The sequence below is a fragment of the Macrotis lagotis genome, chromosome 6 (genome assembly GCF_037893015.1).
Source record: "Macrotis lagotis isolate mMagLag1 chromosome 6, bilby.v1.9.chrom.fasta, whole genome shotgun sequence".
Classification (NCBI taxonomy): Eukaryota; Metazoa; Chordata; class Mammalia; order Peramelemorphia; family Peramelidae; genus Macrotis; species Macrotis lagotis.
In genome coordinates, this window is record NC_133663.1 from 76,922,885 (window position 1) to 76,946,823 (window position 23,939).

At 34.3% G+C, this 23,939-nt stretch overlaps 1 protein-coding gene across 4 annotated transcripts in view; it reads left to right on the forward strand.

Annotated features, from left to right (window-relative positions):
• Positions 1-23,939, forward strand: part of ERBB4 (erb-b2 receptor tyrosine kinase 4) — a 1,472,307-nt gene that overhangs the window by 977,383 nt on the left and 470,985 nt on the right. For all 4 annotated transcript variants that reach the window (XM_074191455.1, XM_074191456.1, XM_074191457.1 and 1 more), the window contains one exon: positions 18,572-18,637. In XM_074191455.1, the coding sequence (XP_074047556.1) occupies positions 18,572-18,637 (66 nt within the window). The remainder of the gene's footprint in view (positions 1-18,571; positions 18,638-23,939) is intronic.

A 23,939-nucleotide genomic window follows, 5' to 3' on the forward strand; every position in this document is an offset into this window, starting at 1 on the left:
TGCATATGTATATATCACATGTACTTCTAAGAAAAAGGTATATTCCTTTCTATCCCCATTAAGCTTCTCCAGAGGTCTATCATATCTAAGCTTTCTAAGATTTTATTTACCTTCTTAACTTCTTTCTTGTTTATTTTTGTGGCTAGATTTATCTAGTTATGAGAGAAGGAGATTGAGTCCCCCATTATTAAAGTTTTGTTGTCTAGGTCACCTTGTAATTCACTCTGGTTTTCCTCTAGGAATTTGGATGCTATATGACTAGGTACATACCTGTTTAGTAATGATATAGCTTCAATCCCAATGGTGCCTTTTAAGAAAATGTAGTTTCCTTTTTTATCCCTTTTAATGGCTTCAATCCCAATGGTGCCTTTTAAGAAGATGTAGTTTCCTTTTTTATCCCTTTTAATGGGGATGGATTTTTGCTTTTACTTTATCTGGGATCAGGATCACTACCCCTGATGTTTTTATTCAGCTAAGGCATACTATATTTTGCTCCAACTCTTTACCTTTACCCAGGATGTATCTCTCTCTGGTTCCAGTGAGTTTCTTGTAAACAACATATTGTAGGATTCTGGTTTTTAATCCATTCTGCTCTCAGCTTCCATTCTATGGGACAGTTCATCCCATTAACATTTACAGTTACGATTACTAATTCTATATTTCCCCGTATGCTATCTTTTTCCTTTTATATTTTTCTCTTTTCTTTTCTTGTATTCCTCCTCACCAAAATTTTATTCCCTTTTCCCTTTGACTTTTCTTTTAAAATGTAACTTTCAGTATTGCCCATGATAGCTCTGGTGTACATCTGGACATTGACTTGTGAGAGTCAGTTTGAATAGAAATGTATACATGAAAGGTCGTGATACAAAATCTACTAATTTCTCCTTCCCTTTTATCAATCCTTCTTTCCCTGTCCTCCCCTTCCCTGTAGATTAGGATAAATTTTTAAACCCAAGTGGGAATGTATCTTATTCCCTCTCTGGGCCAACTCTATGGAATAGAATTTACTCAGCATTCACAGACTCCCTCCTTTCCCCTCTAAAATTGTAAATCTTTGTGCCTCTTTACCTGGTGTTATCTCTCTAGTTCTGTTAATTAAGTGTTATCAATCAAAGTTTGATTATTTGATTGCTTGATAAGCTCATATTGTTATCAAAGTATTATCACAGACCCATTGCTTGATAAGCAACATTGTCTCAAATTACATCAAATTATAATTATATAAATTTATCTTACCCCCTTTTCAAGTACCCTCCAAGGACATACAATCCTACTCATGATCCAAAGTATCATCAAAAACCAGATCATTCTTGAACTATTTGTGCCCCTCCCCTGGGCCTGTTTTCTCTTATACTGTACCCCCCACCCTACCCCCACCCAGGGTAATTAACCCCTTGTCAAGTGAAACATAGATTAAGTCAAACCCTGATCTAATTAACTGTAAGAATCTTAAAGAACTCTAAGTACTGGGAGGCTTGGAAGATCTGACCTGAGAAATTACAAATGATTGCAAGTTGTGGGACACATTGACTCAGGACAGCCCAGTTTATGACACCATCATTAGACCATGTGCTAAGCTTTGTCAGCACAGCAGAATTAAAGAGACTCAAAGGATAATGAGACATTTAAGTTTAAAGATAACACCCTTGATTTTCTTTAGGACTTTTTGTTTCAAACATAATGTTGTCATCTTGGACCTCTTCAATAGTGAGACAAGACCCAACTAAAACCATATACTTTAAGTCCAATCTCTTCAGTTATATCTGATTCTTTAATTATCCTAAGAGAAGTAAAATTCTAAAGATTTAGAAGTATTATATCTTTCCTTTTAGGATTTTATACAGTTTTATGATCTTGACCAACATTTGTTTTGTTTTGTTCTGTTTTATTTGTTCCTTCTCCTTTTCATTAACATTCATTAATGCACCTCTTGAGTATTGTATTTGATGATTGAATTCTCTGTTCAGTTCTTGTCTTTGTGTCAGGAAATTCTGGAAGTCCTCTATTTCCTTGGACATCCATCTTTTTAATTAACAGCATATGCTGAATTTTGCAGGATAGTACATTGTGAGTTGTTATATTCCCAGATCCTTTGCTCTCTGATATATGGTATTCTAGGTCTTCTGATCCTTCAGTGTGGAGGCTGAGAGGTCCTGTGTAAGCTGATTGTGTTTCCTTCGGATTAGAATTGCTTTCTTTTTGCTGCTTGCAGTATTCTCTCCTTTAATTAAGAGTTCTGGAATTTGACTATAATAGCCTTTGGAATTTTGATCTTAGGATCTCTTTCTGGAGGTATTCTGTATATTCTTTCAGTGCTTATATTGTTTTCTTATTCTATCAGATTTGGACAGTTTACCCTTATAATTTCATGCATGATGTTTTTGAGGTTTTTTTTTTTGTTCTAGACTTTCTGGAGTCTGATAATTCATAGATTGTTTCTTCTGGATCTATTTTCCAGTTCATTTGTTTTCCCTAAAAGTACTATACATTTTCTTTAATTTTTCAGCCTTTTTATTTTGTTTGATGGAATCTTGTAGTCTCATAGATTCATTGGTTTCTATTTGTTCAATTCTAATTTTTAGGGTTTTATTTTCTTCATTTTCCTTATGGATTTCCTTTTTAAAGATGTTGAATTCTCTGGTCAATTTTTCATAATATTCCTGCATGACTCTAATTTCTTTTTTTCCATTTTTCTTCTTCCCCCCTTCCTTCTTTGGTTTTTAAATTAGTTTTTAAGCTCTTCGATGAGCTTTTATGTTTGAGTCCAATTTATAGACTATTTTGATACTTCTCCTATGAGTGACTTTTCATTGATTTCTTCTTCAGACATGACATTGTTATCATCTTTATCTGTAAAGAACTTTTCTACATTGAGCAATATTTCAGCTTTTTTGCTCATCTTTGTTTTTTTTTTCTCTGCTCCTGGAGTATAGGGAATAAAGATCCAAGCTTTTTTTTGTGTGCTAGGGCTGGGGTCTGATCCCTGGCTTGACATTGACCAAGATGTTGCTTATGCAGTCCAGGCCTGGCCTTTGCAAAGATTTTTTTCTTCCTTTATATCCAGGTTCTGACTTAGCAGTGGTTTGTTCCCGACCTAGTCCTGCCTTTTACCCTGGTGCTCCAAGGTTTCAGACTATTTTTTTTGAGGCTGAAGTCCTCCCTGCTGGCTTGCTTATCTAGCTTCCTGGACCTCTGCTGTTGTTAAGCTGTTGGGACCTGGATTGCACTGTGGCTAAAAGCCTTACACTGGCTTTCCTGCTCTCCTGCCTCCTGGACTTTACTTCCCCTTTTCTCCCAAAGAGACAGAACTTCACTGAAGATCCTCCATTGAAAATTCTTTGATTCTTTTTTGTTTCTTAGTGTGATCTGTAGTTTGAATGTCAAAATAGAGGCTTCATTTATCTTTGGTAGTGAAAGCTCTGGGAGCATGTTAGCTTTGTGCTGCAATCTTGACTTCCATGAGCATCTCCTTGAAACTATTTTTTAAAGCTAAAAGAGAAAATAAAATTTAATTGCAAATGGAAAATATGGTTCCTTTCTTTAAAAAAGTATATATATATATATATATATATATATATATATATATATATATATATATATAAACATTTAGACTCTTTTAAATAAAATGCCTTTATACTTTTTCCTTAGAATTCTTAGACAAGTATATGGAAAGTATTGTGTACTGAGAGGAAAAATTCCTCAACTTTTTGATCAAATATGGTGTCTCAGTGCTTTAATTATATCATTATTTTCTTTTCAAATGAGTTTTGTTCAATAAAGAATTGTTTAATGTCTGCATAAGTAGGGAAAGTAACATATTGATCAATGAGAGAAAAAATTGAGAAAATATTCTAATCTAGGTTTATATTAAACTTTGGTACCCATAAATCAGGTTAAATCTAGAACCAAAAATAAAATCTTAATATCTTTTGTTCTTTAAAGTGCTTATTCAATGACTCATTAAGTCATTGCCATACCTCTCTCATATATAAGAAATTGTACTGAGTACTAAGCATACAAAGAACTGTAAAAGAGAGCTGCCACCTCTTAAAGTGCTTACCATCTAATGTGCAGTTAATGCAAAAGAGTGCAAGTGAAAAAAATAGCCTACCTGCATTTAGGATGAATGGGAAATTATTAATGGAGGGAAGATAAAAGAATTGAGAAGAATTGGGAAAGCCTTTCTAGAGAAAGGAGAGTTTTCAGTGAAAAGTCGCCAAAAGGTTGAGATGAGAAGGGAAAATATTCTAGGTGTGGAGTACTTCCATAGAAACTTCCCAAAAGTTTGAAGCAGTTTCTTATTTGAGGAATAACATGGAGGTCAGTATCACTGGATCAAAGAACATGTGTTTATATGTTTATGTAAGTATGTTTAAATATATATATATACATATATATATGTGCATATTTAAGTAAATATATATGTAATTATGTAGATATGAAGATTGGGAAAGTGGAGAGTAGCTTATGAAGGGTTTTAAATGCTAAACAGTAGATTTTATCTTAGGGAATGAGTGGAGGTTATTGAATATGAACTTGACATAGTCAACTTTAGGAAATCACTTTCATGGCTGAATGGATCATGGACAGAAGTAGTATCATGCTCTGCTATTAAAGCATGTTATTTTCCTTTTTAAATTTTGTCTTCATGGATTCCCCAATTAATAAATGGTCAAATGATATGAACAGATAGTCTTCAGATGAAGAAATTAAAGACATAAATATATATATACATATATATATATCTTTATATAAAATCATTTGAGAAAATGCTCCAAATCATTATTGATTAGAGAAATGCAAATTAAAACAATGAGATATCATCTCACACCAATCAGATTGACCAAGATGAGAAAAAGGGAAAATGATCAATGTTGGAGAGGTTGTGGGAGGATTGGGACATTGATTCATTGCTGGTGGAGTTGTGAATGTATTCAACATTTCTAGAGAGCAGTATGGAATTATACTGAAAAAAGTAATGAAACTGTTCCTGCTCTTTGACTCAGCAATTCCAATTCTAGTTCTATATCCAGAAGAAATTATTTAAAAAAAGGGAAAAGTTCTACATTTTCCAAAATATTCATAGCAGCTCTTCTTGTAGTGGCAAAGAATTGGAAACTGAGGGGATGCCCATCAACTGGGGAATGGCTAAACAAGTTATGGTACATGAATACCATGGAATACTATTGTTCTATAAGAAATCATAAATGGTTGTACTCTAGAGAAGCATGGAATGACTTGGGGGATCTGATACTGAGTGAAGGGAGTAGAACCAAGAGAACAATGCACACATCAACAATAATATTGTGAGATGATGGAAGTAGCTCCTCTCAATGGTCCAGAGAGTAGGACAACTGTATTAAACTGGCTATGGAGTCATTATCCCTATCCAGAGGAAGAAAAACAACACACACACACACACACACACACACACACACACACACACACACACACACCCCTTCAGAATCTGATGAACATTTTATAAAATTTATCTCTTATGTATCTCTTTTCCTTAATCCTAATTCCTTATAGCAAAATTTACTAATCTGTAAACAAGTTTATCAAAATATTTTTGTACAATGTTACCCTGACTGTTCACCATTGTTGCCGCTGATGGAGGGAGGGGGGAAGAGGAAATTTTGTAACTTAAAAATATACCTCTATATATGGATGCAAATAAATAAATAAATTTAAATTAAAAAAAAACATTTTCCCTTCATGGAAACTAGTATCCTCTCACTTCTTTAATGAGTTAAAAAAGTAGTTTTAGCAGGTTAAAATTGATAGATTTAATAATAATTAGAATTAACAGGAAGAATACATTTGCAATTTTTTAACCAGAGGCAGTTAGATGACACTTGTTTTTTAATGTTTTCCTATTTTTTTAACTTCCTATTTTTAAAAATCATCTAACATTCCAATGTTATTAATGGGCAACATGAAAGCATCAATGACCAAAATTAAGCCACCTAAAAGCTCTGATATTGTCAAAGTGACAAACCAAACTTCTAGCCTGAATTTAAAATTCTTCCAGAGATCAAAATAGCTCCTAAACACTTCTCCATATGTTTATATTTTTGCTCAAAAAATCCTTGTAGCAGAAATAGTTTACATTTATATTGTACTTTATAAAGTATATTGTATCTTTACTGGAGGAGCCATGTGAGAAAAAAAGAATAATGTGCCATATTTATTAACACCTTTCATCTTAGTTCCTCTCTCCTATTTAAAAGGTGATTTTTTTTTTGAGACATGAGTATTTAATCTCCAATGGGAACTCTGGTAGAAGAAGAAAGTGTCCTTTTTAATCTTGTCATAATTACCAGTTGAAGACTCATCTCTCTGAAAGAATGAACACAACCTTCTCAGCATATACTTGAGGCTCCTGGTTGCCATGTCATTTCTTTTCTTTACATCAAATTTGTGGACATTGAAAAAGAAAGCACATGAGAGCTAGTGAAAAATATTCTGAATGTGTATTGTGTGTGAGTCATTTCAGGAAAATCTTGGGACTTGCAAGAAAGTTATACATGTCCAATTTTCCTAATGCATAACTCCCTTCTTCACCACTTCATTGGTGTATTTTCATGAAGCATCAAATCCATCATGATCAAAATTAAAACATCCCCTCCCCAAATCAAAATATGTTTACCTAATAAGGTTTTTCTCCCAATTTATTTTTTCCATAATCCTATGATTGTCTCATTCACTCATATCTAGACATAGTTTTCCCTGCTTTGAGTGGCAATTTAGTAATTATTAAATCAAAAGAACACTAGAGTTTACTTTTAGAAGATCTTAGGTGTTTTATGAAATTTGTACCTGAATTTTGGAGTTTGACTTCTGACCTCAACACAAAATTCTCTTTCCAAAATTGCTATATCTAATTTCTTCACCCTTACTAATTCTGAAGTAGACCTTGATATGGTAGATCACCCTCTTCTCTTTGATTATCCTTTCTAAGTTTTCACAGCTTCTTTCCTGGATCTTCTTCCTTTCTCACTGCTTGATCTGTTTTGCTTGATCTTTGCCCAGGATGTATCCACAAACTGTGGGTGTCCCTTATGGCTTTTTCTTGGACTCTTTTCTCTTCCTCCTCAATCTATTTTACATGGTGAGCTCAACAGCTCCAATGGATGCAAATATTAGCTCTACATAGATTATTCTCATATCTATTATTCCAATCTAATCTCATTTTTGAATTCTTGTCTTGCATCTCTACCTGCTTTTGGGGTATTTCTAACTAAATATCTCCTATATATATTTAACTCAACATGTCTTTCCCCTCAAATCCTCCTTTCCTCTTAATTTTACTTTTACTCTCAAAGACACCATCATCCTTCTAGTCACCATTGCTCCCAATTTAGGTATTATATGTGACATATTCTCTCTCATACATAATACCTTTTCCGTTTCCAAGTCTTGTCACCTCATGCTATCTCTTGCATATTACCTCTTCTCTCCTTTAACCATACCACCATTCTGTTGTAGGCCCTCATCACCTCACTCTGGATTATTACAATCACTTGCTAATTAATTTTCTTGTCCCAAGGTTCTCCTTCGCTTAGTTGTCAAAGGAACCTTCCTAAAGCACATATGTGACAATGTCACTTCCCTCCTCAATAAAGCCTTTTATAGTCTCTTCTGGATACCTGGAGAAGAAAATAGTTACATTACTTACATCTTTTTTTGATTTTTAGAACTCTTTATTTTATTTGGTTTTTGCAAAGAAATGTGGCTAATTGACTTGCCCAAGGTATCACAGCTAGGTAATTATTAAGCATCTGAGGCCAGATTTAAACTCCAGAGATGGTACTCTATCCACTATGCTACTTAGTTGGCATCTAGAGCTCTTTACAAATTGATCCTATTTTTCTTTTCTAGACTACTCAAATTCTGCTTTTATCTATACACTATAAGATCCAGGGTCACTATCTTTGCAGTTCCTAGCACAAGGCACTGTGATCCCCTATTCTGTGCACTTTAATTAACTGTCCCCCTTGCTTTAGAATATAGAATTCTCTTCCTCATCAGCCCCAGCTGTAGGCTTCTTTTCTGTATCAGCTAAAATCTCATATGCACTAAGAAGTCTATTTCTTGGTCCTCCTTAATACTAGTTATTTCTTTTTCAAATTATCTCTAAATTTTTTATATAAATATGAATGTTTTGCATATATACATCCATACACATATATTACATATCTTTATGTATTACGTGTACATATACATATGATATATATATAAATATATATTTGATAAAAGATTATTTTCAAGTTGTTTCCTCTCTTATAATCTGAACTTCTCAAGGACCTGGATTAATTATATCTATCTTTGTATCCTGGACCTTTCTCACACAACCTGACCCCAATACAAAGTATTTTTGTTAGTTTCTTTCTTTCACAGAAGAAACAGCAGTGACAATAAAATGGTAAGAGGTTGGAATGACAATTTTCCTCTTGTGATCAAATTCAGTAAGGCATGGAGAGCGAATAGATAATCCAACTAAAGGGCAAATAGTTTCCCAATACTGTTTTCACAGTCACAAAGGTAGAAATTATGAGATTTATCTGAGACAACATGTAGTGAATAAGAAATAGTCTCCATTACTATTGATCATTTCTTCAAATGATTTTCAGTAGATTTATTCCTAGTTACAAATTGATAATATTTATATTATCACTGAGAATTTTTTCTCAGATAGTAAAATCAACTGAAATACTCCCCTTTTTATCTACTATTCTTTGGTTTCCCTGATGCAGAAGTTAATAGGCATAAGAGAAGGGTTCCCAAACCCTTAAAATTCCTGTTCTCCTTAAGTTTCAGTAAACCTGCCAACCTCACAATTCAACATGATGAAAATAAATTTTAGGGTTTACTGGGTATAAGCACATAAGAAATACATCATAGTTGTTTTATTGGGGGGATTTTTAATTTATAAAGGTTTCCTCTTTAAATTTACAATTATTTATTTAATTTTTCAATTAAATTTCTATTTTGGGGGGTGGGACAATGGAGTCAAGTAACGTGCTCAAAGTATCAAGTGTCTAAGTTCAGATTTGAATTTAGTTCCTCCTAACTCCAGGGCTGGTACTCTAACCGCTGTTCTACCTAGATGTCTCAAAGATAGTTTTCAACATTCATTTTTTGGGTAATATTTTGAATTCAACATTTTTCTGCCTCCCCCTTTTCCCTTTCCCCTCCATTTGAGTAACCTGATATAGATTAACTATGTTAAACATTTTTATATTAGTGATGAAAAAATATGAAAGGAAAAATGCACAAAACATAAAACAAATTTTTAAGATGCAAAATAGTATACTTTGATCTCCATTATGACAATAATATTTTTAGTTTTTTTAATTTTATTTTATTTTTCCAATCACATGCAAAGGTAACTTTCAATATTCATCCATTTTCAACTTTATGAGTTCCATATTTTTCTACCACCCTACCTTCCTTCTCCTCTCCCCATAGCAATCAACAATCTGCTAAAAGCTGTACATGTATAATTATTTCAAACATTTCCATATTATGCATGTTATAAAAGAAGAAGTCAAGTTAAGGGGAAAAACAATGATAAACAAAAAATATGTAAAAGAAGTTTTAAAAATGAAAACATAGTATATTTTGCTTTGCATGACTTTTTCTCTGAAGGCATTTTCCCTAACAGGTCTCTCAGGTTTGTCCTTGATCAGTGCATTGCTGAGATGAGCTGCATTCATCAGAGCTGATCATCTCACAATATTGTTGTTAATGTGTACAATGTTTTCTTGGTTCTGTTTACTTCATCCAGCATCAGTGCATGCAGGTCTTTCCATGCTTCTCTAAAATCTGATCACTCATATTTCTTGCATGACAATAGTACTCCATAACATTCATAAAACATAACTTCTTCAATGATTTCTCAATTTATGAACATCCACTCAATTTTCATTTCCTCACCACTGCAAAAAGAAATGCTATACATATTTCTGAACGTATGTGACTTGTACCATTTTTATGGTCCTTCGGATATAGACCTAGTAGTGGTAGTGCTGGATCAAAGGGTATGCACAGGTTTTGCTCTTGAGCATAGCTCCAAAATGGTCTCTATAATGGTAGGATCAGTTCCCAACTCCACAAACAGTGCATTATTGTCCCAATTTTCTCACACCCTACCCAACAATGATCATTTTCCTTTTTTTGTCATCATAGCCAACATTATAGGCATGAGGTGGTACCTCAGTATTGCTTTAATTTGCCTTTCTCTAATCAATAACGATTTGGAGCATTTTTGACTATAAATAGCTTTAAATAGTTTGACTATAAATAGTTTTCATCTGAAAACCATTATTCATATCTTTTGATCATTTAACAATTAGGTAATGAACTTTAATTTTTATATATTTTAGAAATGAGTCCTTGATTAAAAACACTGTCTATAATAAATTGTTTACCAGCTTCCTGTGTTCCTTCTATTCATGGTTACTTTGGTTTTATTTATGCAAAACATTTTTAATTTAATGTAATCAAAACTATCCATTTTGCTTTTAATGATGTCCTGTATCTCTTGCTTGTTCATAAACTCCTTCCCTCTTTGTAGGTCTGATAGACTATTGTTTATTCTACTAATTGGCTCATAGTATCATTCTTTGTGTCTAAATTCTGTATCTATTTTGACTTTATCTTGATATAGGTGAGTCTCTAACTTGGGATAGGTGATCTCTGCCTAGTTTCTGCCATACTCTTTTCCAGTTTTCCCAGCAGTTTTTGTCAAATAGTGAGTTCTTAGTCCAGAAGCTGAAGTCTTTTTTGGTTCATCAAACAGTGGATTACTATAGTCATTTACTAATATTTCTTTAGTACCTAATCTATTCCCATAATTCACTTCTCTGTTTCTTAGCCAGTACCAGATAGTTTTGACTTAGCTTTGACTGCCACTTTATAATATAGTTTTAGATCTGGTATAGCTAGGAAACCTTCCTTGGCATTTTTTTTTATTTATTCCCTTTATTTTCTTGATATTTTGTTCTTCCAGATGAATTTTATTCCTTTTTTCTAGCTCTATATAATAATTTTCAATAGTTTAATCGGTGTGCTACTGCAAAAATAATTTAATTTAGTTTAAAAATGTCATTTTTTTTCTACATTAGCTTGGTCTAATCATAAGTAGTTGATATTTTCCACTTATTTATATTTAATTTTATTTGTGTGAAAAGTGTTTTGCAATTGCATTCATAGACTATAATTTCTGGGCTTGTCTTGACAGGTAAACTCCTATGTTTTTTATTTTGTTTGCAGGTACTTAAATGGCATTTCTCTTTCTCTTGGTGTTGTGCTTTGTTGGTGATATCTAGAAATAATGATGTTTTATAGGGGTTTATTTTCTATCCTGAAACTTTGCTGTAGTTGTTAAGTTTTTCAAGTAGTTTTTTTCAGTTGATTTTCTAGGATTCTCCTAGTATATCATCATATCCTCTGCAGAATGTGAGTTTGGGTTCCTCATTGCCTATTCTAATTCCTTCAATTATTTTTCTTCTCATTGCTAAAGCTAATAATTCTAATATAATATTGAATAATAATGGTGATAAGGGGCACAGAGTTGCTTATTAAGTATTGTATTTGTTCACTTAATAAGTTTTTTATATATCTTCTTGATTCTTGTACTCCAAGTGATAACTTCTAGAATAAGAGTTAAAAGTAAGAAGAAGGTTTTATTACTGCTACTGAGTTCCAGAATTTGTGCTAGGAGCCAGAGTGTTAGTCACATAGATGAAACTGAACCTGACGTCAAGGACTTATATTCTATTGGGGGAAACAATAAGCCACACATATGCATACATATAAACACGTAAAATTTCTAAAACAAATTAGGGGTGAGTGAACAAATATAGGAATAATTAATGTTTGCTAACTGATTTATTCATTGCTTTTTAAAGGCTGGTTGTAGGAGGTAGCACTTGATCTGATTCTTGAAAGAATTGGGAGATTATGAATGGAAGAATGATGAAGGCATAGATTCAACCAAGGAAGATCAGTCTCTCTACAGAAATGGAGATGGAATGTTATATAATTAGAGAAGTAACAGATACATTTACACGAGTGAAACAGTGATTATATGAAAAGGTATAATAAATCAGATACAGGTAGGCTGAAAAGAGTTTGTGAATGGCTTTAAATGCTGAGAACTTTGATTTTATCCTCAAGGCAAGAGAATTCCCCTGAGACTTCTTGTGTAATGTAGTGTCCTGTGCTTTATATATATATATATCTGGCATCTAGCTATAATGGGAGATAGATTGTAAAAGGAAACCAGTTTGGGTCAGGGAAAGCATGTAGGTAGCTATTACAGTAGTCCAGGTAAGAAGTGATGAGAGGTTAAACTGGGGAGGTAGTTGTATAAATGTGAAGAAGTAGATAGAAATGAGATATTGAGGAGTCTGATTTGGCAGGAATTGACAACTTGTCTTTGTTCTGTACCCAACTACTTATCTCTCTTCGGAGCCTGTCTGTATCTATACAAAGATAGGCTAACCCAATGGGCTGTTTTTCTAAATGCAGGTCATAATACTGACATTTGACATTCTTAATCTATTTGATTGTTTCCATGTAGAATGTTTACAATCCCTTTTAAGTAGTTAGAAGTGCTAGAACTAAGAAGAAATTGAGATTTTCTTAGACCTGATGCTGCCATTCTCGTACAGCACAAGCGGAAAAAGGATTCCCTTTAGCTGGTGAAATCCTCCAGATGCTACTCTTTCAGGATGACAGTGTACTGAAGGATATTTTATTTGAGAATGTTTAATACATGGTACTTTAAATGTGATCATTTAATTTAGAAATGTGCTGAGCACATGCTCACTTCCCTATTTTGCCTTTGTAATTGAGGAAGGGGAAAAAAAGAATAATGCCAACACAGTTCCCAATCAGAGAAGGAGCCCCTGACTTGCTTTCCCTTGGGGTACTGTTAAATATCTTCATATAAATGCAAATGATCTCCTGAGCTACCCCAGTGTAGTCCTATAACAGGAAATGGACAAGTTTAAGTTTGTTTGTTTCTTAATGACTTTTGAAAATGCTTAAACCTGTATTTCCAAAGGAGTTAGGACTTGGCAAGGGATAGTTAGTTATTTACCAAGAATCTTCAAAAATCAAAACTTATCCAATCAACTTTGAAATGGAGAATTATATAAAATTCATGGGCATATGGGGTTTTGGAGAGGGACCCACAATACTGGGAATTTTCAAAGGACTTATTACAGAGGAGTGGAGGGAAAAAAAAGGATTGTCAGGTTACCTGTTCTGAAATCTAGCCTTCCTATTTTCTCAGTCACATAGATAGATAGATAGATAGATAGATAGATAGATAGATAGATATAGATATAGATAACTAGCTATAGTTATGGATATAAATATAGATATAGTGTTTTGACCATAAAGAACCATAAAGAACAAAGCCAAATGTTTTATTAGCTCAAATGTAAATCAAGAAGTGTTAGAATAAAGGACAGATCATCCCATTTCAGAAATCTGCAATTAACTGACCACTTAATGGGTCGATTTAATGGATTTTAGCACATCTAGAGAAACAAGACTCCCATTAACCCCCACAACAGCTACTTTCCTATTTTAAAAAAAAGTTTTGTGCCATGAAAAGTTTCCAGCATTTTCTATTTTTCCTCACAGTCTTTTCTAATTTCCGCTGTTATAAATCAATTTAGATTTATTAGCTTTATACAAAAGAACTCCAGTAGGTTCTTAATAATAATTATCGTTATTACTGATTAAAGTTATATTATTCATGCCAGATGGAGCCCTTTTCCTGTCAGCCAGAATGAGTTTGCATTATGTAGTTATAATGTGTTTGTGATCTAAATAAACAGATGGCAGAGAGTGACAGGAAATTATACGGCGATGATGTCAGCAATAGCGCTTCACAGGCATAATTGCCTTAAATGAACTGTAATACAGCAAGGATGTGATGCTTTTATAAAGATGGCTGGAATATAGTACATATAATTACTGTATAACCTAATCAGTAATGCCATCTATATCCAGCTGAGTTGAAGGACATGGGAGGAGTTAGGTGAAAACTTATATGTGTAGGGAGGAGGAGGAGGAGTGGAGAAGTTTTGTCAATATACTTTCAACAAATGATCTTTAAGCATGATATGTTCAAATAGAGCTGACTCAATGAAAAATTAGGTAACTGATATGTCTTCCAAGTTGAGGATTAAAATACTATCAGTTACAACCTGCCAGAAAAGAGATAGACTAAAGATACAGAATATGACGGGTTTTTGGACATTAGCAACAGGGATGTTTATTTTGGTTGACTATGCAACTGTGGACAATTGATATTGTGTTATAAAAAAAGGTATTTATTCCCATGGGGAGGGGCAGATGTGAGGTAGAAAACAATAACTATTTGGTAAGTGAAAATATTTTTTAAATTAAATAAGGAAGCCTAAGGTTCTTAAATTAAATCACACCACAGACTGATGTCTGAGTCATATCTACCATTTTCTTTTTTATCTTTTAAAGATTTTATTTATTTAATTTTATTTAATCTGAGTTTTACAATTTTATAATTTTTTTCCAATTTTTCCCCTTAATCTTGCTTCCCTCCTCCCACCCCCTACAGAAGGCAATTTGTCAGTGTTTACATTGCTTCCAGGGTATACATTGATCCAATTGAATGTGATAAGAGAGAAATCATATCCTTAAGGAAGAAAAATAAAGTATAAGATATAAGAAGATTACATAATAAGATGGTTTTTTTTCCTAATTAAAGGTAATAGTCCTTAGTCTTTGTTCAAACTCCACAATTCTTTCTCTGGATAGAGATGGTATTCTCCATCACAGATAACCCCAAATTGACCCGGATAGTTGCACTGATGGAATGAGCAAGTCCATCAAGGTTAATCATCACCCCCATGTTGCTATTATGGTGTATAATGTTTTTCTAGTTCTGCTCATCTCGCTCAGCATCAGTTAATGCAAATCCCCCAAGGCTTCCCTGAATTCTCATCCCTCCTGGTTTCTAATAAAACAATAGTGTTCTATGACATACATATACCATAGTTTGTTAAGCCATTCCCCAACTGAAGGACATTCACTTAATTTCCAATTCTTTGCCACCACAAACATGGCTGCTATGAATATTTTTGTACAATGATATTTTTACCCTTTTTCATCATCTCTTCATGGTATAGACTCAATAGATAGATCAAGGGGTATGGAAATTTTTGTTTCTCTTTGGGCGTAACATTCCAAATAGCTCTCCAGAAAAGTTGGATGAGTTCACAACTCCGACTTCCCACATCGCTTCCAATATTTATCATTGTCCTTTCTAGTCATATTGGCCAAACTAAGAGCTGTGAGTTGGTATCTCAAAGATGCTTTAATTTTCATTTCTCTAATAAGTAATGATTTAGAACAAATTTTCATATGACTCTGGATCACTTTGATTTCCTCATCTGTAAATTTCCTTTGCATATCTATTGACCATTTGTCAATTGGGAAATGGCTTGTTTTTTTGAAAACTTTGACTCAGTTCTCTGTATATTTTAGAAATGAGTCCTTTGTCAGAAATACTAATTATAAAGATTGTTTTCCAGTTTTACTACATTTCTTTTAATCTTGGTAATAGTGGTTTGTCTGTGCAAAAGCTTTTTAATTTAATATAATCAAAGTCATCTAGTTTGTTTTTAATGATGTTCTCCATCTCTTCCTTGGTCATAAACTGCTTCCCTTTCCATAGATCTGACAGGCAAACTACTCCTTGATTTTCTAGTTTGCTTATAATATTGTTTTTTATGTCTAAATCCTGTATCCATTTGGATCTTATCTTGTTATAGGGTGTGAGGTGTTGGTCTAATCTAAGTTTCTTCCATACTAACTTCCAATTTTCTCAGCAGTTTTTATTGAAGAGAGTTTTTATCCCAATCGATGGACTCTTTGGGTTTATCAAACAGCAGATTAATATAATCATTTCCTACTATTGCACCTAGTCTATTCTACTGGTTCACCACTCTATATTTTTAGCCAATACCAGACAAATTTGATGACTGATGCCTTATAATATAATTTTAGATCTGGTAGGGCGAAGCTATCTTCTTTTGCATTTTTTTCATTGAATCCCTGGAAATTCTTGACTTTTTATTTCTCCATATGAATTTACTTATAACTTTTTCTAACTCACTAAAGTAATTTTTTTGGAATTTTGATTGGTAGGGCACTAAATAGGTAATTTAGTTTTGGTAGAATTATCATTTTTATTATGTTAGCTTGGCCTGTGCATGAACAGTTGATGTTTGCTCAGTTATTTAAATCTGATTTTATTTGTGTGCAAAGTGTTGTGTAATTGTTTTCAAAAACTTTCTGAGTCTGACTTGGCAAATAGACTCCCAGGTATTTTATATTATCTGCGATTACTTTGAATTGGATTTCTCTTTCTATCTCTCCCTGCTGTATCTTGCTAGTCATATATAGAAGTATTGAGGATTTATGAGGGTTTATTTTATATCCTGTGACTTTGTTAAAGTTGCTAATTGTTTCCAGTAGCTTTTTAGATTATTTTTTGGCATTCTTTAGGTATACCATTATGTCATCTACAAAGAATGAGAGTTTTGTCTATTCCTTCCCAATTCTAATTCCTTCAATTTCTTTTTCTTTTCTTATTTCTGAAGCTGACATTTCTAGTATAATATTGAATAGTAGTGGTGATAATGGACATCCTTGTTTCACCCCTGACGTTATTGGTAATGCCACTAGTCTATCTCCATTGAATATAATGCTTGTTGATGGTTTCAGATAGATACTGCTTATTATTCTAGGGAACAGTGCATTTATTCGTACACTCTCTTTAGTGTTTTTAGTAGGAATGGATGCTGTATTTTGTCAAAAGATTTTTCAGCATCTATTGATATAATCATATAATTTCTGATAGGTTTGTTATTGCATATCTATCAGTTTCAAGAAATATTTGCTAAATGCTTATAGTATCTGAGCATTATCTCTATCAGTATCTTTTCTTTCAGACCTGACCATTTGGAATGAAATGGAGTTTAATAGGAAGGACTAGGTAGGAAAACTCTAACAGATTTCACATAGAGATGATTTCACCTTATAAATAAGTAGAAGCTACATTATATAGTTGAACATGTATGTTAGTAGGCTCTAAGATACTCCAGCTAAGTATTAGGAGACTGAGATTATAATCACAGTTTTGCCTCTAATTTACTGTCACTTTGGATAAGTCACTGGGAGGCATCATAGTACCATGGATATAGCACTGGATTTGGACACAGAGGATATATACTTAAATTTCTCTTCTCACATTTACTACCTCTATCATCTTGGCCAAGTTATTTAACATCTCTTGAACTCAATTTCCTCATTTGTAAAGGAATCTGGACTCTGAAGTCACTGTCAAATCTCAAGTTTTGCTTATAAACTTGGATGGGTCTCATTATCTCATATCTGGAATGAAGGCTTAAGGATGAAATGGTCCCCTTCTACCTTTAGTAATCCACATTATTATTACAGTGAGCCTGAAGAAATTGATTTATTATTGTTCAGTTGTCATCACCCTTTTTAGGATTTTATTAACAAAGCTACTGGATTTTATTAACAAAGCTACTGGAGTGGTTTGCCATTTCCTTCTCCAGCTCATTTTACAGATGAGGAAACTCTGGCAAACAAAGTTAAGTGCCTTGCCCAGGTTTATCACAGTTACTAAGTGTCTGAGGCCAGATTTTGAACTCAAGTCTTCCTGACTCCAGACACAGTGATTTATCCATTATGCTGCTTAGTTGTCAAGAAATCAAATATCAAGCTTTAAAGAAATTGAATATCCTTAGCTTCTTTTTTTTTTAGATCCATTGGTTGACTTCTTTGAATCTTCCTTTGAGGCAGCTGTCTATTTGCTTTAGGCAAATGCTTTTGATAAAATACTCATAAAGGAGAAGAGACAGTTGGGAGGGATAAAGGGCAAATTTATAAATAGGAAAGTTCCCACATCAAATTTTGCAAGCTAAATTGGATTTTATAGACCCATAGCTTTTAAAAAACATGTAATGTTGTTTCACTACAAAAAGAAATATGAGAATTATCCTTAGAACATCTTCTTCTTAGAAGCATATTTATCAGAATATGTTATTATTCTCTATGTAGTTTTCAGTATGCTTATTTGAATATTAATTTCATTCTTCCTGACTGGGAGTTAATAGTAGAGGTGGAACTCCCCAAAAGATCATAGGTATATCTGTTAGACAAAATTAAAACTTCTTTCATGTTTTTCCTTCCTTTTCTCCCCCCAAAAGGACTTGTGTGAAATTCTACAAATTCACTCTCTGTTGTTTTGAAATAAAATGATGGGAGGTTTTCAAATATCACGAGTTGGTGTTCTAATCCTATATATATTTGACATTCAGGCCTTCCTATTTAAGTGGACTTTTTATGGGCAATGTTTCAACTCTAGTGCAGCATAAAGATTCTCATAAAGGAGTGAAAGTCGTTTCCCTTGAATGATCACTCCTGGCCAAGAATTGAATGATTCTAATTTACATTTTTCCCTTCTGTCCTGCAGGTGGGCGCTGCCACAAGTCTTGCACAGGCCGATGTTGGGGACCCACAGAACGCCACTGCCAGAGTTGTAAGTCATTGACAGTGAGAAAAAGAAAGAAAATCAAAATGGTCATTCCTCTCTCTGTCTCTGTCTCTGTCTCGGTCTTTGTCTGTCTGTCTCTCTCTCTCTCTCTCTCTCTCTCTCTCTCTCTCTCTCTCTTTCTCTCTCTCTCTCTCCTAATCCTGTGGCATAGCAAAACATGACATATGTCCCTTTCAGGTACATTTCTTTTCATTACAAAATGATGTCTAATTCTTCAAATAAAAGAAATATTATCCAAGTTGATTATTTTCTCTGTTATTTGTGAGCAAATGATACAAGAAGTAAAATTTACAGAGTTTAGCATTCCTTCAGAAGCTACACATTAGTAGAACAGGAATATCAAATTTGAAAAATTGATGTTCACGGAAGGGACGTCTATGACTCAAAGCACAAGATTTATTTCCTTGCTTACTCTGAAACAATTCACTGAATTTGTGATCCCAAGTCAACATGCATGTATTAAGCATTATTTATTATATAATGTAATACATATTATATTATGTTATAATGCCATATTATATTTATTATTATATTTCAGGTACTATGCTAAATATTGGAGATATTAAAGAAAGACAAAAACATAGTCTCAAGGAGCTTATATGGGAAACAGTGTGCAAACAGTGATGATCTTTTCACAAGTATAAGTATTCTGCTTGGTGTAATTCATTAATGAACCATTACTTCCCAGGAACGTGAGGGAAGACATGGCCAGTTTTGTATCTGACCATGAAAGGGAAGAGAGAATTATGGCAATAGATTGAGAAGAAAAAAGTAATGAATGTGACAGTAGAAGAACATATAGTAATAGTATATTGGTTAACAGTAGGATCAAAACTGGGAAGAGAGGAACACTAAATCAAGGGCAAGAATACTGAACTTGAAAAACAGAGACGAGACAGTGTTCTGCAGGAGAGTATAATTAATACTGCCAAACTTGCCAAGGTGATCAAAAAGGAAGAGGTCCATGGAAAGGTGAATGGAGATCAAGCAATGAAGAGTGTAAAAACAGAAAATTAGAAAAGAGAATTTGAAATAGAGAATAGAAAAAGAAAGAGGCAAGGAAAGAGAGGGAATGATGAGAAGTTGTTACTGCATAAAAGAATTTCAGATTTCTTGAGTAAAAGGTAGATCACTTGTGGGTAATGGCAATATTAGGAGTATATTCAGCCCTCTTCATGACTAAGGAGTACTGAAGGAAAAGGAATGAGATCGAGACACTTGGAGACCATGAAGTTTTTCAGAGAACATTTAGTATCAATGTAATCTTTCAAGTGTAGAGGAAACCTATGAAGCAGGATTTAACTTCCAGAGAAAATCTTGAACAAATCTAAATAAAAAGGAAAATGCACATAAAATAAAGCAGGGTCATTTCAAGGTATGGATGTGTGTGTGTGTGGGGGGGTTGCAGAGGGTAAGATACTACCATCCATAAGGATCAGAAAAATTCTTATGTGTGACCCTTGAGTTAAATTTTGAAGGAAACCCCAGGCATTAAAGGTGAATATGAAAAGGATACACTTTACAAGTGTGAACATCAGAGTATGCAAGGGTGCAAGAGTGAGAAGTTCACTCATATAGCTAAGAAACACAATTAGTTTGTCTAAACTGTAAAAGTGAAGAAAGAAGTAGACTACAATGTAAGCAAATAAATATGCCAATGTAAAAATATGCACTACAACATAATATGTTGGAAGTTCAGAGGAGAGACAGAAAATGAAACTGGGGAGTGATTTTTTTTTGTTTCAGCCCTTATCAGGGTTAAGGAAATGACACCTTCTAAGAGGTGTCTCTTTCTGATAATGAAAATGAAGCAGGAAATATCTCTCGTGTCATGGTGGCAAATGACAAATTGCACATTCTTGGGGAGAACAAGGTCTGGTGATGAATGTCTTGTGAGAGGGGAAGTGAAACAAAGAGAAGAGATAAAAACCAAAACATTTTGGTCTTAACCAAAATGAAAAGTAAGCAAAAATCCAAGTATGGTAAAGGCTTCTCAGTGTTAATGAACCTAAACTGAGATTTGCAGGAGACAGAAATTTTTAAAAAGAGGGAAAGTGAAAGCATTTTGTAGAATTAGTGGAAACTGAAATTGAAAATGTGACTATTCTGACAATTTGCTAGAGACAATATCTGCAAACCTTCCAGATCTAGAATTGGCAATGAAAAGGCTTTGTGACTTAATTTGTACACTGAATCTGCAAGCTGAGGTTAACCTTAATCTGCTGCTGCATAATTTTAATGTCTCAAACATATGTACTTTCCTCTCAAAGTACTTACTGTCTTGAAGATTGCAACTGCTCCCTCCAGAGCAACCCATCATCATTTTTATACTAATTTTGCACATTTCTGTACCTTTATAAAGCTCCTAATGAGAAACCATCCAAGAACAAGTGATGTGTGATTAATGCAGGCATTGCTTTTGTTGCTGGTGATGGGTCAGTCAGTGACAAGAACATTTTAAACAACATTGGTGGAGACTGCTTTCAATTGGATTTATTTCTAGAGCTATAGTCTCTAAATTATGGGTTTTATGTGAAGATTAGAGCAAACTGGACATCTAAGGAGACCAAAAACATGTAATCCATTTGTAGTTTTAGTCCACCTGAAAATCAGCATAGAAAAATGGTTTTACAAAGCTATTTAACATCAATTCCTTCCAATCCCGTTTGAAATTGGAGTGGCCAATATCCCTATATAAATCTCAATAGAGAATTTAATCTTTGCTCAGTTGTGAAGGGTTCGCACTGGTTTTTTGATCCACATAGGAAACCATGTTTCCTAAGGACTTTTCATTCTAACTGTCATGGTATTTTTAAGGTGGGTAAAATTGTGGCACACCTTGCTACCCAGAACAGATTAAGTAAATTGATTCAGTGGATTAATGTAGTCATGTCAGGGAGAGGAAATTTTATCAGCTCAACTGAAGTCTGAAGCCTTTCCCTCTTATTTGTAGGCTTAGTTATTCCTTTCTTCCCTTCAGAGTGACAACTTTCCATTGGTAAGAACTGAGCCCCAAGAGCTGAGCCCTCTGGGTACTGATATGAGGGTGGCTAAGCCTTAAGAAATCAATAATGATGATGAAAGGAACAAAGTTATCTCAGAGCCAGCAAGATACATGAAGCCCTCTTATCTCATTTAAAATACTTCCTGAATGCCCTTTTATCTTTAAGCACACTATCAGCATAGTTTTCTGAGGGCTCCTATCTTCAGGAATGTTTGTTGTTTCATCTCACATATCCCTTTTGTACTTTTGGGAGTCCTATCATGTGGGCTAAACACAGCATTTGGAAGGAGGGAAAATGTATTACTGATCAGAATAGTAGTTAGTAGTTCTTTAAAATTATCATCAGTTTGATGTCTCAAATCAAAATCTGTTAACAAGTAGCTGTATAATCATAGTTATAGCATTTCCTGTTTTTAAGTTACAGGCCCTCCTCTATAAAAATCTTCCAAAGTCATGTAGATGTAGGCTACTATTGTTATTTATATTAGATAATGACTTTATTTTTTTTTTAATTCAACAGTACATGTGGTTTATGGGCAGCTAGGTAGCATAGTAAATCAGAGCCCCAGCCCTGGAGTCAGGAAAACCTGAGTTCAAATTCAACCTTAGACACTTGATATTTACTTGCCATGCCACCCATTGACTTGCAAAAAAAAAAAAAAAAAATAGGGGACTTTTTTAAAAATGAGAAGGAAAAATCATAATACATAAAAGTAATTTTTTAAATTGAAAAATATCAAGACTCCATTGTTCCTTCTCTGGATGTGGATGACATTTTCTATCACACATCCATTAAAATTGTCTGATTATTTTACTGCTGAGAGTAAGTCCATCATAGTTGATCATCTCACAATGTTTTTGTTGGCATGAACAATATTCCTCACAGATTTCCAAGCTACTACTCTTAAAGTTGTTTAGTTGTTTTTCAGTTGTGTATGACTGTGATGCCCTTTGGGGTTTATCTTGGCAGAAAAACTGAAATTGGGGGGGTGGTGCCAAGATGGCATCAGAATAACAGCCTCTCTTAGCTGCTCTCTTCAAAATATTTCAAAAACCTTAAAATTATGACTCTAACTAAATCTAACAGAACCCACAGAAAGTTCCAGTGAGGCAATTATCCAACCCAAGGTAACCTGGAAAATAGTAGGAAGGCTCTGTTTCACAAGATGGCAGTGCACCTGAGTGAAGGAACTTCAGCCTTCTGGGAACAGCCCCAGAGTGCCTGGGTCCCTGGGAGCCCAGGCTCCTGGCAGCAGAAGCAATTTCCTTACCTGCCACCTTAGGGAGCACCAAGCACAACTTGGAAGATCAGCAAGGATAACTCTGCCAGAACAGGTGTGAAGCCCAGGCCAGCGTGACCCTCCTCAGGGTGACTGCATGCAGCCCAGACCCCAGGAAACGGAAGCAGTCCTGTGGAGTCGCCCAGCAGGGAGCCACCACCAGCTTCTCCCTGAGTGCTCAGACCAGGGAAGGTAAGGGAGTGGAGGGAGAACACTAAGGTCTGTCCTCTATCCCTGAGACAAAGTCTCTAGGGCTTTGCCCACATTCAGACCCTGGTTGCAGTCTGGGGACCCAGAGGAGTGAGCTTGTGGTCATCCATAGACCAGGAGAGGAGTCGGATCCTCACACACTGAGGTTCTTTCAGGAGCGTCTCATATTCAGAAACTCAGGAAGCACCCCAAAACCAGAGCACAGGCTGGGAAAATGAATGAACAGAAAAAAAAAAAGGAACCTGACCATAGACTATTACTTTGGAGGAGGTCCATGGAGGACCAAAATACACAATCTGAAGATGAGAAAGTCCAAGCTTCTGCATCTAAAAACTCCAAGAAATATAAAAGTTCAGCTCATGTTATGACAGAGCTCAAAAAAGATTTTGAAAATCATGTAAAGGAAGTAGAAGAAAAATTGGGAAGAGAAACGAGAAAGATGCAGAAAAAAATATGAAAACAAAGTCAGCAGCTTAGTCAAGGAGACCCAAAAAACTTCTGAAGAAAATAATGTTAAAAACCATCTTAGGTCAAATGGATAAAACAGTTCAAAAAGTTAATGAGGAGAAGAATGCTTTAAAAAGCAGAATTCGCCAGATGGAAAAGGAGATAAAGCTTTATGAAGAAAACAAATCCTCCAGATGTAGAATGGAGCTAAAGGAAGCTGATGACTTTGCAAGAAATCAAAACACAATAATTCAACAACAAAGAATGAAAAAAACTAGAAGAAAATATGAAATATATCATTAAAAAAACAACTGGTCTGGAAAACAGATCCAGGAAAGATAATTTA